Source organism: Ictidomys tridecemlineatus, chromosome 10, assembly GCF_052094955.1.
Source record: "Ictidomys tridecemlineatus isolate mIctTri1 chromosome 10, mIctTri1.hap1, whole genome shotgun sequence".
NCBI classification, from domain to species: Eukaryota; Metazoa; Chordata; class Mammalia; order Rodentia; family Sciuridae; genus Ictidomys; species Ictidomys tridecemlineatus.
Genome location: NC_135486.1, coordinates 106289396 through 106308315, shown reverse-complemented (window position 1 = coordinate 106308315; position 18920 = coordinate 106289396). Strand labels below are relative to the sequence as shown.

Here is an 18920-nt window from a genome sequence, read left to right as displayed (position 1 = left end):
TTTCCGTTCCCTTGGTGGCAATGCTAGGCACAGAATCTACTGATCACTATACTGGTAACACTTTTTTAAATATTTATTTTTCAGTTTTCAGTGGACACAACATCTTTATTTTATGTGGTGCTGAGGATCGAACCCTGAGCCCCATGCATGCCAGGCGAGCGCGTTACTGCTTGAGCCACATCCCCAGCCCTGGTAACACTTTTTAAAGGCCCTGTCAATGAACAGATGTGGAAATAATTTTTTTTAAGTTTCCAACTCATATTTATCACTACGGGGAGTTTTCCCTGAAGAATTGGAGTTCTTGTCACCTCTTAAACTGGAAATTTTGGCTCTTTTTTGCTTCATCCTAAAATATACACAAAAAAGGTTAAAAATAGCATCAATATTACTACCATGGAAATTAATGAGTGATATTATCGTTTTCTTTGACCCTTCTTGTTCCTGAAAAATGTTCCAACTAAGGATGTACAGTTATGATACTGTGTTCGTCTCTGATAATTTCTGTGTGGTTGATTTACCCATGTGAAATAACTTTGAGTATTCTCTTCATTTTCAATTTTAAAACCTGCTTTTATTTCCTTTTGCATATATAAATAATCATTTTCAAAAGTCAAAACTTCAAAAAAAGGTATATGTATACATACACATGTCCCCTCAACTCTTACATAAAAGATAACATGCTACATATAGTTTCTTATATTTTGCTTTCCTCAGTATAATAATATGCTGTGGTACAGTACTCAAATTTGTCAAATGTCACTCAATGCATATTGCACTGTTAAGCTCCAAAGAAGCATTGGTGGCATCAGTGTGGGAAGTCTGTCCTAACAGTTATTAAGCTGTGGGACAACATTTTTCACTGGCAACTGCACTGAGTTTCACCATGAAAACCAAAGGTACACAACATAAGCATGCTACCTACTCACATTCAGAAGCCCTACTCACCTCAGGTCCTCTTCAAATAACTGCTGCTTGCTGCAGCAACTTGTGTTTTTCAAAAACCTTTATCATCCAAAGATTAGACACATCTTACATCATATTTTCAAAATTTGGAATCAAGTCTGAAACATGACTTCAGCATTACATTTCCAGAAGCATCAGGAGTGCCCATCACCTAAATTAATAATGTTCCCTTAGTGTTTTTCTATTTACTTTTTCTATTTAGTTTGATTACTTTGGAGCTTATGTGCATATGAAATGCCCACACAATTTCACACCCATATCAGTTACCTGATGTGCAGTAAGCTGTGACCATAAAAGGCTTTACACTTTCACTGTTCACTTTTCCCCGTGCCTTCTCTGCAATGTGCACTTGATATGTTGGTGGATACTAATGTACACAGGATGTCTCAGGGCGCTCTCCCATTTGAGTCCTCTGACATTTAGTTAAGACATGACACAAAGTCTTCCCATATTCATTTTGTAGAGAGTCATCTAGCCTGTCTCCCTTGTGCTGAAGACTGAAGTTACACATGAGGGCTGCCACGTGATTACATTCACGTCACCTCCAGCAAGTCCTCCTGGTGTGACAAAGTCTGACTCCACACAGGAGGAAGCGATACATTTATTAAAATTCAGGGTGTCATTCTCCTGTGAATCACCTGATGACTAGTGAGAGCTGCCTTCTTGCAGAAGGCTTTCCCACATTTATTACATGCATAGGGCTTCTCCCCTGTGTGTCCCTGTTGATGAACTGTGAGGGCCGATTTCATACCAAAGGATTTCCCACATGTACTACATATATAAGGCTTCTCCCCGGTGTGAGTCCGCTGGTGGTTGATGAGGTTTGACTTCACATAAAAAGCCTTTCCACATTCATAACATTCAAAGGGTTGTTTCCCTGAGTGAGTTCTCTGATGTACAGTGAGGTGTGATTTCATACAGAAAGACTTGTCACATTCACTACATTTGTAGGGTTTCTCATCCGAGTGAATTCTCTGATGTATGGTTAAGGCTGACTTATAGCAGAAGGATTTCCCACATTCATTACACTCATGGGGTTTCTCCCCAGTGTGTGTTCGCTGGTGTTCAATGAGGTGTGACTTCTGGAAGAAGGTTTTCCCACATTCCTTACATTCATAGGGCTTCTCTCCTGTGTGTGTCCGATGGTGTTTAGTGAGGTGTGACTTCTGGAAGAAGGCTTTCCCACACTGTTTACAATCATAGGGCTTCTCGCCTGTGTGTATTCTCTGATGTTGACTGAGGGCTGACTTCATATAGAAGGATTTCCCACAGTCATTACATTTGTAAGGTTTCTCCCCTGTATGAGTTCTCTTATGTACAGTTAGGGTTGACTTGTGGCGAAAGGCTTTCTGACACTCATTACATTTGTAAGGTCTCTCCTCTGAGTGCGTCCTCTGATGATCGGTGAGGTTTGACTTCATGGTAAAGGCTTTCCCACATTCACCACATACATGGGGTTTCTTTCCTGTGTGATTCCTCTGATGGATATTAAGGTGAGACTTCACGTAGAATGACTTTTCACATTCATTACATTTGTAAGGTTTCTCTCCAGTGTGAGTTCTCTGGTGTATAATGAGGGTGGATTTCATATGAAAAGACTTCCCACATTCAGAACATTCATGTGGTTTCTCCCCGCTGTGAGTTCTCTGATGTTTAGTAAGAGCTGACTTTTTGTAAAAGGATTTCTCACACTCATTGCATTTGTAAGGTTTCTCCCCTGTGTGGGTCCGATGGTGTACAACAAGGATTGAATTCATAGAGAAAGATTTGCCACACTCATTACATGTATAGGGTTTCTCTCCTGTGTGAATTTTCTGGTGTTTAGTGAGATTTGACTTCACACAAAAGGTTTTCCCACACTCATTACAGTCGTAGGGTTTCTTCCCTGTGTGAGTTACCTGATGTATAATCAGGGCTGACTTATAGCAGAAGGATTTCTCACACTCAGTACATTTGTAAGGCTTCTCTTCTCTGTGCTTCCCCTGATGGACATGTAGGGCTGACTTATAGTAAAAAGACTTCCCACACTCAGTACATGTGTAGGGTTTTTCCCCTGTGTGGGTTCTCTGATGGTCAGCAAATTGTGACTTCTGGAAGAAGGTTTTCTCGCATTCGCTACACTTGAAAGGCTTCTCCCCCGTGTGTGTCTTCTGGTGTTTGGTGAGGTTTGACTTCACAGAGAAGGACTTCCCACATTCCTGACATTCAAAGGGCTTCTCTCCTGTGTGGATTCTTTGATGATGAGTGAAGTTAGACTTGGCATAGAAGGACTTCCCACACTCATGGCACTTATAGGGCTTCTCTCCCGTATGGATCCGCTGATGGACTTTGAGGGCTGAGCGATAGCGGAAAGGTTTCCCACAGTCATCACACACATACAGCTTCTTTCCTGGCTGTGTCCCCTGCTGGTCCCCGAGAGGGGACTTCACAGGGGCTTTTCCACATGCCTTATGTTCACGGCGTTTCTGTCTTTGGTTAGTTCTCTTCGAGTCAGTGAGCTGTGATTTCTGGAAGGTTTTCCCACGTTTACTACTTTTACGAGGTTTCTCTTGTGTATGGGTCCTCTGATGGTTAGTAAGTTGGGACTCCTGGCGAAAAGATTTCTTGCAACGACTGCATTCAAAGGTGTTCTCCCCTGTGCCAGTTCCAGGAGCTTGAGTGAGACGGGGCTCCTTGCTGGCACCCTCATTTTCACTGGCTTCCTGGGTTTTCTCCTCCATGTTAACTTGCTGGTCCTCACAAACCACTGACTTCTCACACCCATTAACTTCAGAGCCATCTGTCCTCGTCTGACATTCTTGAGGGATGTCAGGGACTGACATGGCACCGGTACTTCCTGTGGGTTCCTTGTGGTCACAGGGCTTCTCTCCTGCCTCTGTTGTCTGGGGTGAGGTGGTGGCTGCCTGCTCAGGGACAGCTTCTCCACCATCATTATCTTCCAAAGGTGGTCCCACAGCTTGAACTTCCTGTTGCTCAGTAAGACCCTCATTACCACCCAGAGATTCCTCACTGTGGTTACACGCATCAGACTTCTGCTCAGTCTGATTGTTTTCTTGCTCACAGCCAAGAGGCAACTTCCCATGTTCAGTGAGTGCACTGGGGTTCCTACTTGGATCATTTTTATCAGTAACACTTGATTCTGAAATACATTTCACACTCACTCCACGTGAGTCATTTTCACAGGGTGTTTTTCCTGAAGAAACAGGGTTTGTGTCCTGATTAAGTGTGTTTCCACAAATGTTCTCTCTCTTCTTACACAGTGTGTTGTCGTGTAGGAGGGACGCACAGCACAAGTGTTCGTCTGGGTTTTCCTGGCTTCTCTTTACCAGATCACTTAGCTTCTGGGCTTCTAGAAATGAGAAAAAATTAAGTGTACATTAAAAACATTAACACATATCCACAAAAGTGACTTGTTATATCACTGAATCCCTATTTTCAGGCCCAGACTCCTGGGATGAAATCCCATGGCTTACATTTCTCTTTGGTTTAGAAAAATATAAGACACACCTGCTACAGTGGAAGTGGGTGAGTAAAACTAGCAATGAATACACATATATTTGCAATTTGAAAAATATGACCTGCAAAACAGAAAAGAGAAGGGGAAATTAAATAGTGAGCTGAGGGCTGAGCACATCCGAGAAACCCACAAAAAAGGATAAGCACAAGAGGTGCAGTGAGAAGGGCGTCCTGGAGAAGGACCTCAGGGCAGCTTAGCTGAGGGGTAAGACATAACCCATAGAGCCCACTGTCCAGGTACCAACAGATGAATACATTTATGTAAGCAAGGTACCCTTACAAAAATCCACAATCAATACCTCCTAAATAATCAATCACTCCCAAACACAAGTCACAAGTCTGACACATAATTTTACCCCCAGGGCTTACTGTTCTGGCTTTTGCTCCACTAAAACTTACATACCCTCCAGAAAATGCGTGTCCATCTCTCTCTCTCACCTTTTTAAAATCAGGCCTCTTAGCCTGCATTTTCTTAAAAAAATTGGAAGCAGTCACTATGTACACTTTTCATTAACACAACTTTGGAAAGTATAAACTTTATCTCAATAGCACTCGATAAACAGTAAACTTCAAAATATTTCATACCATTTGTTTACTTGTCAGAATTATAACGTATGCTCCTAGCAGGTGTTACTATGCTCTCTCTAGTTGCCTTTGAACGGCTCTGAGTAGACACGTGGTCAGTGGTCCTCAACAAGCAATGTGCAATAGGGTTACTGGAAACTTTTATTCAAAACCTAGGGTATACTGTTACAGATGATATCAACCTATATTTTTATGACTTGGCATCTATGGGAATGTGATGTAGGCCTATGTACTCAAGAAATACTTTCTACATAAACATATCTATTAATGCAACAGAAGAACATATCAATCATATATTACACATAAAAAGAATAATAAAAGGAGACCCTTCAAATGGTGACTAAAGCCTCAGGTGACTAAAGCTCCTGTTTCTGCTGGGTTTACTGAACATTTCTTAGTGTTCCATTTTAATTGATCTATTGGCTTGGGCTATATTTCTTTGTATTTATTAAAAGGCTATTGTAGGGATGACAACACGCACCCAACCACTTAGTCTACTCTGAGTTAACATTTCACCACAGCAAGTAAAGTGAAGAAACCTTACAACATACAGATCCTGTATGCACCACTCTGTTGTGACCAGATACATCACCTCCGCAGACGTAGACATTGATGATCTCATTGCACAGTGATATGGTTTTCATTGTCAAGTCCTAAACTTTCCTTTCCTTTTTTTTTTTTTTTTGGTGTGTGTGTGTGTGTGTGTGTGTGTGTGTGTGTGTGTGTGTGTATGTATATAGCTAGGGATTGAATCCAAGACCTGGCACATACTAGGCAAGCACTCTACCACTAAGCCACATCCCCAGCCCAACAGCCATAAATATTTTAAAGAACTTATAAGAACAACTGCGTTTTGTATTTACACAGATATTTATCATTACCATTGCTTTTCCTTCATTTCAGGTTTCCCTCTAGTATCAATTACCTTCATCCTGAAATTTTAGGATTTTTAGAATGACTAGGGAGAATTTTTCTTAGTTTTCCTTCATTTCCATCATTCTTGAAATATATTTCACTGGATCTAGATCCTGGGTTGATGGTTCTTTTTGTTTTGCACTATAAAGAAGACGTTATTTCATTGTCCTCTGTCTATGGCTTCTGATGAAAAATCTATAGCCATTCAAACCATTCTTTTCCTGCCTGTGAAGTGCTGGTTTTCTCTGGCACCTTCAAGGTATCTGACTTGTCTTTGGTTTGGGTGTTCTGACTATGCTGCTGCGCCTGGGCCTTTTTGGCCACCTCTCTGTTACCCCCACCACTGCTCTCTGGTGCTTCCCTGCCACACACGTGCTGTCTCCCTGCTGCATTCACACACATCAAGCAAACTCTCACCCCAGAGCCTGGGGCCAGCTGTTCCCTCTGCCTGCAGCCCCCAGAGTCTGGGGACTTGCTTCCTGACTTCCCCCAACTGTCTGCTCAACTGCTGATCTCTGTAATGGCATTCTCCAGCCACCATCTCCTGTCATTGCTTCAAGAGCCTTCATTGTCTTGTCGCTGCTCAACACATACATCTGTTTAGTCATGTCCTCCTGCTAGCTTGTGTGGTTGACAAGTTCAGGGACACTGTACTCACTACCATGTCCCCAATGCCAAAAACGTGAGGGGCACATAGTGGGTCTTCAATGACTATCTGCAGAATGAATGCTTTAATTAGTTAATGCCTGGAGGTGGGAATCACATAGAAAAGCATTCATGAAAATGGAGGGAAAATGAATTCTAGAGAAGCTAAGAAAGAGGGTGTCAGATGGGACAGGTGGGGTTTAGATTCTAGGTGTCAGAATAGTTAATGCCCCTAAAAGTTATGCACCAGGGGAAAGCGTCTGTATTTACGAGTGGCAGATGGAAGAGTGCCCTGGGTTAACCAGGCCATTGTGGCCTGCGGTTCACTTACTTCCGAACACCTAAGGTCTTTATCTAAGTTTCTGAGACACAGTCCAAAGGTTCCAACCCTAGAACTGACTCCCACTGGTTTCTTTTCTTGCCTGGTAACACTCACTTGGATGAGCCTGGCCTGGATGCTCTCCCTCTAATGTCCATGGATCTTCTCCTTGCTCCAACCTGAGGATCACGTCTGGTTTGGTGAGACAATATCCTGTCATGAGACAGAGGTAGGACGTCTGAGGGCTGCCTGGACATGGCGGCCCTGCAAGAACAGGAGGGTGCAGCTTCGGAAGTCCTACAAAAAGGTGCCTATTTGAAGCTTTCACTGGGGAGGTAAGGACACAATGGTTCTGGCCATGACCACCTTTGACCCCAGAAACACACACAAAAATATCACCCAGCCCCACCAAGGGCTCTGACATTTTGGCAGAGCCACAAACTAAAGGAACAAATATACACTCTTGGGCAACGCTGGGGGAAAACTCCTCACCCACGAAGACCAGGTGGCTGTAGTTCTCCAGCGTCACATCCCGGTACAGGATCCTCTGAGTACTGCTCAGGCATTGCCACTCGTCTGGGCTGAAATTCACAGTCACATCATCGAATGACACAGATCCCTGGACGGCACCTTCCTGGTCAATCTGGTGTGATCAGTATTGGGTCACATGAAAGAGATATGTGGAAAATAATTCTCAGCACATTTACTTTGAGAGTCTACCTTGAAACATTATGTAGGTTGCTAATTCCATATCTTATTCTGTTTATCTCTTTATTGGGGAATAAAGAGATAGCATGATAGAAATACCCAGTCAGTGTACTTATTAACTCAAAAATTAAGATCCCACCATGTGTCTGAAACTCTTCTAGCTTCATAAGAATATTAAGTTAAATAAATCTTTTTTCCCCTCCTGTCTTTAAGGAGCTTAAATTTTAGCAAGGAGTCATATTATATGTATGAACATTTAACTTGTTCCAAGGAATTACAAGAGCTATGCTACAATCATTTACTACCAGTGTGGATGCTGGGCACAGTGGCACATGCCTATAATCCCAGATACTTGGGAGGCTGAGGCAGGAGGATCACTAGTTGAAGGCCAATCTGGGCAACTCAGGAAGACTGTCTCAAAATAAAGTGTGGAGTGGGGTTTGGAGGTACAAGATATATAGCTCAGAGGTAGGACACCAATACAAAATAATCAGTGTCAAATAGCAGTAGAAAATATGGTCCTGTTTTATATAATCAGGCTGGGTTTCAGTGCATGGGACATCATTGCTAATGTGGCACAATTATGAACAAAGATGGAGGCAAAAAAACACAGAGCAGATTGAAGCACAGAGCAGGATAAAGGAGAGCAGCCGAGGCTGGGAGAGGCTGAGAGCCATAAGGGTCCTTGATGCAGCCACTAGGTGCCCACACCAAAGAGACCCCCACCATAACTGTAACACATAAGCCTCTATCCTGCCAACAAGAGGTAGGCAAAGAATGTCAGCAGGATTTCTGCAGAGAACTCATGGTGATTGGCAGCTTCCTCTGTCCTATAAAAGCCAGATTTGCAACTAGATGGTGTCATAGACTCTGCCTCAGGAAAGGGTGCGATGCAAAGGTCAGAGAGCTTGTTGTTGTGCAAAGTTCCTGTTTCTGTCTTCCTTAATAAAAACCCGTGAAACCTCTGTCTGACCTAAGAATACCAGATGTACCCGCCCACCATCATGCAATCACCACACTGAGTATAAATCTAAAGAATTTCCAAACCTGGGAGCCAGAGATTTTTAGATATTAGCCCCTCTGGACCACTGCGGCTTAAATAAGCCTGCCTCCTGAAAATTCCTGAGTGTCCAGCCTCATCTGTCCTGCATCAATCTGGACCCATCAGCACAGCTTAGCACACTCCAAAATCCTAGGCCACCCAAGCAATAAAATGTTGAGCATCCCCAATTTATTTATATTTAAGTAAACAGTATGCATCCTGCCCATTCACACAATAATAAGCCTGATTTGCCTCTTTTTCTAGTTAATCGTTCATTGTAGCAATCTACTGTTTTCTTCCCATGTGTCAGTGGTGTGTCCTGCCTAGGAGGTAGGTGTGACTGCTGAGGACAGTGAGAAGCCAGCTGACCACAAAAGCAATGACAGGCCCCAGGAGAAGCTTCACATTTTACAAGAAATGATACTGCTGCAGTAACGTCCAGCGGGACTGTCTGCTACAGGGAAATGTCCTTCACTGGCACCTACATGAAGCCACCAGCTGCAGGTGGTGACTGAGCACTTGAAATGTGGGAAACATGGCTGAGGAAGTGAATCGTTAATTTTACATTTTTCTTTTCTTGTAATTAATTTAAATAAAATGTAAATAGCTACATCTAGCTGGTGTCCACCATCCGGTCAACAGTATAAAGAGAAATATAGAGTAGGAAGAGAAAAATGAAAGGAATAAGAGACCCACACGAAATTTCTAGACACACACACAAATGTTGAAACAAAAAACGGATCAAAAAATCAGATATCAAAAAGATCAGCTAAACCAAAAGTCACAGCAACAGAAACTTCAACAAAAAGAAGCACCTAAGAAAAACGAGAATGAAAATCAAATGACAGAGCACGACCACCCCGTGGGACCTCATCAGACAGGCCACAGGGGTCACTGGAGATCCAGAAGTTGGGGTGCTGTGGGGGGGGGCAGACAGAAAATGTATTTAAAGAAATTAAAGCCAAAACTTTTCCAAATTAAAGAAAACTATAAATACATAGGTATAGGAAGTTCAAAGAACCCTGAAGAGAACAAATACAACTAAAAATACTCTAAGGTGAGCACAATGAAACTGCTGAAAATCAGGGATGGAAAACTTAGACACGGAAGAGAAAGTGCTGCTTTCTCTTTCCTGTCTTGTTTGTTTGTTTGTTTGTTTGAAGACAGGAACAACAGCAGACCTCCCTCCAGAAACAAGAAACTGCTCAAGACTAGAGAAGGACATTTAAAGTGCTAACAAAGAAGGAGAAAAAATATAACACTGACCTAGAATTCAGTATCAAGCAAAAAATATCTTGCCAAAAAAGAAGACAAAATAAACACTTTTACATACAAGCAAAAGCGAGAGCATCTGTCACCACCAGACCTGTAACACAGGAAATGTTGAAGGAATTCAGAAGAAAAGGGTACCAGAGGAAAATTCAGATCTTCACAAAGAGATGAAGCAAACCGAAAGGCTACACATATGTGTAAATATAAAAGACATGCCCCTCCGGTTTTTGGATTTTCAAGAAGATATTTAGCAACACAAGCAAATAATAATAATGCCAATAAACTCTAGGAATTAAGGACATGGCAACAATACAAAGGCAAGAAAGAGGAAATTAAAGTATAGGTACTGCTTAAAGGGAAAGTGAGAAATCAAATACTGTACTCCCTGGAGCAACTACCAAATAAAATAAAGAGGTATCCCTAAAATGCCTATGGGAGCGAGAAAAGGAAACCCTAAGGGTGCTGAAGACAATGAGGAATAAATTTTAAAAAAGGAAATGGAAAGTAAAACAGACTGTAAGATGCTAACTATAAACTCACAGTGCCAAGAACACTAACTGTAAAAGTTAGGCTTCTGTTAAGGGCGGGGATCATTAGAATAATAAAAACACAAAAGCCAACTACAGACTGTCCACAAGAAACCCACTTTACATATGAAAACAAAGAAAAAAAACTTAAAAGGTTGGGGAAATACACAAATCAAAAGAAAGCTGCAGGGGATATAGCTCAGTTGGTAGAGTGCTTGCCTCTCAGGCACAAGTCCGTGGGTTCAACCCCCAGCACCACACACCCCCAGCGATTCAGGAGTCTGAGGCAGGAGGATCACAAGTTCAAAGCCAGCCTCAGCAAAAGCGAGGTACTAGGCAACTCAGGGAGACCGTGTCACTGAATAAAATACAAAATAGGGCTGGGGATGTGGCTCAGTGGTCAGTGCCCTGAGTTCAATCCCTGGTGCCCAAAAAAGAAAAGAAAAAGAAAAAAGAAAGCTGCAGTAACATATTCTCATCAGCCTAAAGAGAAGTCAATGTGAGAAACTCTCCAGGTGTAAGAGGGACATAGAGGTCAATTCAGCATGTGATGTAACAATGCTACATGTGTTTGGACCTAAAAACAAAGAAAGGCTGTGCCCAACAACCCAGGGACCTGTCATAGGCCTTACCTCCAGAAGATTCCACAACTTCCCAAACACTGTGGAATCTTCTGGAGTGAGACCAAGCCTTTATCATCTGGATGATTGACATGCAAGCTAAAGCACCCTATTATTTTCTCAATGCAGAAAAAGAATCTGACAAAACTCAACATTGATTCCTAATTAAAAAACAAAAACAGCAACAACAATAACAACAACAACAACAAAACTGTCAGCAAATGGTATAAGAAAAAAAATGGGCACTTTCTCAAAGTGGTAAAAAGGCATCTATGAAAATCTATATCTGCCATCACAGAAAAAAATTAAATACTCAGTCCTGTACCCTTAAGATTAAAAATAAAAGCAAAAGGCCAGGCAATGGTGGCACACACCTGTAATCCCAGCCACCTGGGTGGCTGAGGCAGGAGGATCACAAATTCAATGCCAGGCTAGACAACTTAGCAAGAACCTGTCTCTAAAAAGCGAAAAAGTCTGGGGAGCACAAATCTTAACATAAAAATAAAGACCATAAAACTGCTAGAAGAAAACATGAGAGAAAATTCAATGGCCTGGCTCTGGCAAAGATTTCTTAAATATAGGGATTGGGGGGGGGGACATTAACTATCAATAATCAAAACAATGTATCAAACTGTATACCATCAAAATGAAAACCTTTGCTGTTTAAAAAATACTGATTATTAGATATGGAAAATGACAAACCCCAAACTAATATAGTCAGAGAAAAGCAGCACATTGGTGGCACTGATTCTTTCCCAGTGACAGAACAATCCCTAGAGAGAAAGCCAAAGCATTTATCCTTCCCCAATAAATCTTTTCCCAGTGACAGTGACAATGGGATCCTGAAGGGAAAGAGAGAAGCTCTGAATGCTGACCCCAGACCCCTCATTCTTCTCTAAGTAAGAATGTTGCCCAATAAAAACAAATTTTCAAATTCTCATAATCCTGTTTCCTGAGCACCCAAAACTGACCATTAACCCCAGACTCCCTCCCATTTCACCCAGTAAAACAGACCCCAAATTCCTAAGTGTCCCAAACTGACAAGCTTGTTCAGTCATATCTCAGTATAGGAGCCCAGTCCCTTTCATTGTCCAGTGGCTCATTTTCTTCCAGGAGAGTGAGTCCACCGGCGTCGACCTGTTCCTGCATGAAACCTTGTCCCTGAATAAATAGCTGATCCGTGAAGTTTGCATCTGGCCCAGTCCTTTTGTGCTAACACTTATAAGATAAAAAGGCAAGCCACAAACAAGGAGAAATATTTTCAAAAATGCTATCTAGTTGGGTATGGTGGTGCACCCCTGTAATCCCAGCGACTTGGGAGGCTGACACAGGAGAATCACAAATTCAAGGCCAGCCTCAGAAACTTAGCAAGACCCTAAGTAACTTAGTGAGACCCTGTCTCAAAATAAAAAAGGGCTGAGGATGTGGCTCAGTAGTTTAACACTTCTGGGTTCAATTCCCATACTCTCCAAATGTGTGTGTGTGTGTGTGTGTGTGTGTGTGTGTGTGTGTGTGTGTAACATATACAGGAAATATGATGACCAAATTAGATTGATTCCAAGAATGCAAGATTGGATTAATATTCGAAATGTGATCAATGAAATTAAGCTTAGAGAATAAAGGAAAAAGCACATAATCTACAAGGGAGCACTAGATAAAATTGAACACCCATTCATGATAAAACCTTAACAAATTAAGAAAGACACTGCCTTAATCTGATTAAACAACCAATATACTTAATGATGAAATATGGAAAATTCTTCCCCAGACACTAAGAAGGAGACAACAATTTCAGCTTTAATTTGTAAGTCAACCACACAACCAGCACGCTGGCTTCATACAAGAGGTTGGTAGCATAGAAGTTAACTAGTGAGATCAAAATAAACATACAAGACTCAATTACCTTTTTCTTTGACCAGGTCTGAGATGGCCCTCCCTCTGGCTCCCGCCTCGAACCACCTGGTGGGGAAGCAAGGCTTACTCAGGACTAGCAGGAGAGAGAGGCAGGGCACACCAGGGAGTGGCCTTTATTGAGGTACAAGAAATTCAGGGGGAAATTCCATCCAATGAAGGTCGAGGGGGACAGCATTCCAAGGTCAGGGTCAGTGACTGGTCTCAGGGTCAATGGTCAGTCACACCCCCACACCGACAGGCTCTCGCACCTGGAGAGGGTGGGGATTAGCTCTGACACAGTTTGGCCAGAACGCCTCACACCCAATCAGGGAGGTTGCCCAATTACTTGCGAGAATGGCTTCCCACATGTAAGGTAAAACAATAAGGATTCCAGAAGAAACAAATACTTTTAGAACCTTGGGATAGGAAGCTACTTTATAAACAGGATGCAAAAAAGACCTACTCCTAAAGGAAAAGAAAGCCAGACCCCATTAAAATTAGGAATTTCTGTTAATCAAGTCAACATTAAGAAAGTAAAGAGTCAAAAATTTTCTCTAGTACTGTGTGTCTTAGTCTGTCTCCTGCAACTAGTGGTTCTGCAGTCTGGTGAGGGCCTCCTAAAACCTCTTAACACTGTTATAATGGCAATTAAATTTCAGCCCACATTCTGGAGGGAACATTCAAACCATATATAAATGACAAAGCACACCTCTTAGGATTACATAGAGAGTTAATTTATACATTACTTTTATATTATACATTAATAATTACATTATACATTAATTTATACATACTGTCAGAAAAACGGGCAAAAGATATGAACAGGAGCCTCACAATAAGGGTATTCAAATGATTCAGACTGAGGGAAGAATGCTGAACACACTAATGAAAACTGCACCCTGGAAGACCAAAACAGCACTCAGAGATGGGAATGGAGAGCCCAAATCTCCTGGGTGGCCACTCGGCTCAGATAGGGCATCCATTCAGTAAGAGTCTGCTTTCAAACAAGATCAAGCTGACCACATGTTTAGTCCACCCACAAGTGTGTAATGAGCACAGAGGACGCAGCCCAGGGAGAGGACCTTCAGAATGCTCTCTACTGAGTCCGGTATGCTTTGGCCCCCAATATGATCTGAGTTCTACCCTCCACTTAGAACAAAGAACAATCACAGGCAACAGACAGGTTTATTACAGGGTTCTCCACTTCATGAAGTCCTTTAAGCACTTCAAAGCAGGAAGTCCTGCCCAGGAAGACCTGTCCCAGGAGTAACTGTTTGGTGTCTGCTGAATACCATATGCAGATTAGGATGATGCTGAACTTCCATGACTGTGGGATCATGACCTACAAAGATCTACTAGTGCCTTGCCTGTACATCACTGGCCACTCGCTCACCTGACCCTGAAGTGGCTTTTTAAAATGTTCATCTTAATTTACAAACACTTATAAAATATCATACCAAAAATACTTATAAAAGCCATAAAATCTCACAGAAGCTAAATAGGAAGAAAAGAAACAATTCACCTGAAATTTGTTCATTTTCTGATATTCCTCTAAGAGTTCAGAAACCTGTTCTTCAAAGAGCAAACCTGGAAGAGGAGGAAAGAGGAAAAGAATGAGATCTGTCAGGGCTGCACTTGCTAAGTTCTCCCTAAAACCCCTACACACCAGCTTGTGACCTTTGATTCTGCACAAGGTCAGCAGGGAAACGTCCCCATGTCCCTTTGCCACTCCAATCTGATTTCATGAAGCTTAATTAAGCCTCTAATGCTTATCAGTGCATGTCCCCTCTCACTAATACATATTTGAAACAGAATTGATTGCAAAAGGCCAGCATCTCAGGAGATGACCTACCACACCTACATGAAAACTGAGATGCAGTTTGGGGGTAGGCAGCTTCAAGGCTGTACTTTAACTATGAATAATGTTAATACTCAAACACGAGAATCCATATAAAGTTTTGGGGGAAAGGTTAGGTGTTATAAGAATAGATCTTTTATAAAAACTGTCGGTTCTAATTTGACTGTAGGTGGCTAGGGACATAGCTCAGTTGGTAGAGTGCCTGCCTCCCATACACGAGGCCCTGGGTTCAATCCCTAGCAACACACACACACACACACACACACACACACACACACACTCTCACACACACAAAAGTAAATCTAATTTGACTGTAGTTTCCCAAAAGGATCTTTTAATTGCAACATATTTCAATATTACTCTGTGGATAGCATTGGCGGACTCAGACTTCTATTCAGGAGCTACTAATCTGAAACAAATCATTTCCAATTTGAGGTCTGGCCCCACCCACACACACATTATTTTTTCTTTCCTTCTTTCAAAATAGAGAAAATTTGATAGCCTGGCAAACCTTCCCTAAGCTACTCCTCCTCTGACCCCATAAGGTCAAGAAAGACTAAATCCACCACATCTCTGGTGCCAGACACGGTGATGGTGGTTAACAGCTGCCTGGCTTCTGTAAAGAATTAAAGACGAATAAAGGTGGGGGCGGGGGGGGATGCTGTTTAGGGTAAGCTAAAGATAGAAGCTTCCCCTGAGCATCCTGCCAAAGAGTGAGGTGGCCTTTCTCGAACTATCCGGCCCTGGCCACCACTCAGTCCTGGCTCCCTTCTGTCTGCCAAATGACTCACAGTCTTTAATGGCTTCCGAACGTGGTGAAATCACTCAAGCCTCATCCCTTTTCTAGGTCTCTTCGGCCCCTTCTCAGAAACTCTTGACAGATCTCGGGTCAGAGGTTTGGGAGGGCGGGGGTGCATGTCATACCTGTCCCTGAAGCACCCTCCTCATCGCAGTAATTGCTTTGTTCCAGCAGGGCCCAGGGCGCAAACTCACTTTGGCTGGAACTGTCCCAGGGGCCCCAGATGTGTTTAAGAATACAGTTCCAGAAACCTAAGGCCGTAGCGTCCACAAACACAAAGCAGGACCGTTAGGGACAAAGCCAGGCTGGCCACGTCCCAGGGCTGGACGCCCTGGGCAGCGCAGAAGCGCAGCAGTCCACCGGTCAGACGCTTCTACCGAACAGCGCCAGGAAGGCGCAGGACTAGTGCAAAGCAGCCTGGAGACCCAGGAAGCCCGAGCGCCGCAGATGCAACAGCCGAGACGCGGCCGCCAGCGCTGTACAGGGACGCCGGCTGCCCGAGCGCGGGCTCCGCCAGCCTGCCAACTCCTGCCCCGCAGCGTGCGGCGCGGACACCTGTTCCACCTCACCTGCCCGCCGCGGGCGGGAATCTGCAGCCGCTGGCCGCCGGCTCCGAGCGTGCGGACTTGGAGCGCGTTGCCTCCGCAGCGGCCGCGGACTGAGACCCCCACCGCGAGAGCCCCTCCGCGCGCGCGGGGCCTCCCGCGACCCTACGAGGGACCCACCGCCCCGCTAGGGAAGGCTGACATCCCGCGCTCCGCGCGTGCCCTCCCCACAGCCTCAGAGGCTCACCCGCTGCCCCGTTCGCGACCGCGTCCCACCAGGCCAGAGACCCTGAGGAGCGAGCGCCTGCGCACAGAACCCGACCCACTCCAGCAGGGCCCGGTGCGGAAGGCTCCTCCCATGGGCGGGGCCAGTGCAGGCCCGCCCCTCTTTGCCAGTCGGGGCGGGGTCTCTGCACACCCCCTGCTCCCGCTCTTCACCCCTTTTCATTGCTGCTCTCACATCTACAAGATTACCTCATCCCTCACACCCCAGTTCACCCCAGCTCTCTCCACATCCTGACACCCCCCCATCCCTTCACCCTACATCCTCTCCACCCTCTCCCATTCCCCCAGGTCCCTTCCCTCCTCTCCTTCCTTTGCCCCACATCACCTCCACCCCGCTCCCCTCTGCCTCGTCCGCTCGTCTCCCCGCAGCCTCCAAGCTTGGGAGAGATTCAGGAATGCAGGTGAAAATGTAATCACATTAACCCAGCCAAGTAATTATTTTTAAATGTGATTGAAAAAGAAAGGGAAGACAAATTTCATAAAGCAATACATGAAAATTGAAGGTGTATCAAAAGACTCTCAAACGAAAAGAAGAAAGAGAGGGCTGAGGATGCGCTCGCCTGGCATGCGCGGGGCGCTGGGTTAGATCCTCAGCACCACATAAAAATAAAGATGATGGGTCCACCGAAAACTAAAAATAAATATTAAAAAATCTCTCTCTCTCTCTCTCTCTCTCTCTCTCTCTCTCTCTCTCTCTCTCTAAAAAGAAGAAGGAGGAAGAGAAGGAAAAAGAGGGTGTTGTCACATAGTCTCTCTCTTTTTTTTTTTTTAAAGAGAGAGTGAGAGAGGGGGGAGAGAGAGAGAATTTTAATATTTATTTTTTAATCATCGGCTGACACAACATCCTTGCCGGGTCAACACAACGTCCTTGTTTTGTACGTAGTGCTGAGGATCGAACCCGGGCCGTACGCATGCCAGGAGAGCGCGCCACCGCTTGAGCCACATCCCCAGCCCCAAGAGAGAGGGTGTTGTCACATATTCTCACGGACAGAGTGGTATTGACCCGTCTTAGGCACGCACCTGACATTTTAAACATTAAATAAGTAAACAAAGGATCCTAAGAAGCCCAAGAGGTTTGGGACAAAGGCGAACTGGAAGGACCTCTAGTGGGAAAGTTCACGTTCACTAAACGGTTTGCACTCTCAACACTGTTAAGGCTAAATCCCAGGGTCATACTTTAGAGAAAAATTTACTTGGATCCCACATTTTAAAGTTCAAAAGTAAATTTCTAAAACAAAAGTGAATTTTATAATATAACATCCATCGATGGGGATGACAACAGAATGAGAAATCATTAAGCCAAAACGGATTTTTATTTTAGAAAATTAAACATTTCCCTTCCGTTTAAAAAAATGGAACAAAGTTTAGAGACAAACTACGAAAGGTTCTTTGTAACACACATGAGAAGCAAAGGCTTGATCACCTGAATTTATAAATAGCTCTTATAAATCAATGAAAAGGTAAGCATTATCATCTAGCTCACTAGTGAGAGAAATGGAAAGGAATAAAAGACAAAATGCAAATAAACAATAAATATATGAGAAAGTTCATCATGACAAAGAAAAAAATATTTACCAAATATTTTTGGAAAGTAAAATTTTAAAGAGAATTAAAATTATAGTAATATTCAGGGTAGGTACAGATTTAAAGAAATATTCACTTCCCTGGTGACAATTATAAGGGTAATTTTCACAAACTTTCTGGAACCTACTCTATATCAATAATAAAAACATCCTTTAACCTAGCAATTCAACTTCTAGGAGTGGATATTAATGAAATAATTGTCCAAAGATGTGTGTAAGAATCTTGTTCACAGTTTAATGACAGAAAAAAAAAAGGAACTTAAATTTAGACAATTTATCTGGGTGTGGTGGAGCATGCTTGTAATTCCAGCAACTCTGGAGGCTGGACCAGGAGGATGGCAAGTTCAGAGCCAGTTTCAGCAACTTAATGATGCCTAAGCAACTTACCCAGAACTTCATTTCAAAATAAAAAGGGCGTGGGTGTGGTTCAGCAGTCAAGTACCCCTGGATTCAATCCTTGGTACCAAAAAGAAAAAAAAATTAGACAATTTAAATGTTTAATCACATGAATATGTAAAAATAAATTGTGGAAGGTAATTCAAAATGATAACGCAAACTAAACTAACTCATCTGTAAGAAAGTTCATAATCTAATTTGGAATCATTATTCAACCAAAGACATAGATAGAACCCCAAGGAGCTGGGGTTGTGGCTCAGTGGTAAAATGCTTGCCTTGAACATGTCAGGCCCTAGGTTAAATCCTCAGCACCACATAAAAATAAATAAATAAAGGTATTGTGTCCTACAACTAAAAAATAAATATTAAAAAGATAGAATTTCATTTTTAAAAAATTGAACATATGCTTTTTAGAGAATAAAAGTAGATAACGTGTAAAAAAAAAAAAA

At 43.0% G+C, this 18920-nt stretch overlaps 1 protein-coding gene across 2 annotated transcripts; it reads right to left on the bottom strand.

The window, feature by feature from the left end:
* Positions 1-549: 549 nt before the first annotated feature.
* On the bottom strand, positions 550-16655 carry LOC101962816 (uncharacterized). 2 transcript variants are annotated; one of them, XM_078023631.1, is made up of 5 exons: positions 16455-16655; positions 14528-14592; positions 7436-7586; positions 7061-7156; positions 550-4312 (listed from the first exon to the last, which is right to left on the bottom strand). In XM_078023631.1, exons 2-5 carry the CDS (start codon positions 14540-14542, stop codon positions 1575-1577), a joined length of 3000 nt encoding a protein of 999 aa, XP_077879757.1. In that variant the 5' UTR covers positions 14543-14592; positions 16455-16655; the 3' UTR covers positions 550-1574. The 2 variants fall into 2 exon arrangements, with proteins under 2 accessions (XP_077879757.1, XP_021575634.2); XM_021719959.3 differs by lacking the exon at positions 16455-16655 and having other exon boundaries at positions 14528-15107.
* Positions 16656-18920: the final 2265 nt, after the last annotated feature.

Bases quoted from the DNA above. Each gene is read 5' to 3' on its own strand.
- LOC101962816 (XM_078023631.1), bottom strand. The intron at 7,157-7,435 runs GTGAGGAGTTTT...GTCTCATGACAG, and splicing joins CAGCCACCTGGTCTTCGTGG to GATATTGTCTCACCAAACCA. The intron at 4,313-7,060 runs GTGAGTGTTACC...TCTCATTTCTAG, and splicing joins TCCAGGCCAGGCTCATCCAA to AAGCCCAGAAGCTAAGTGAT.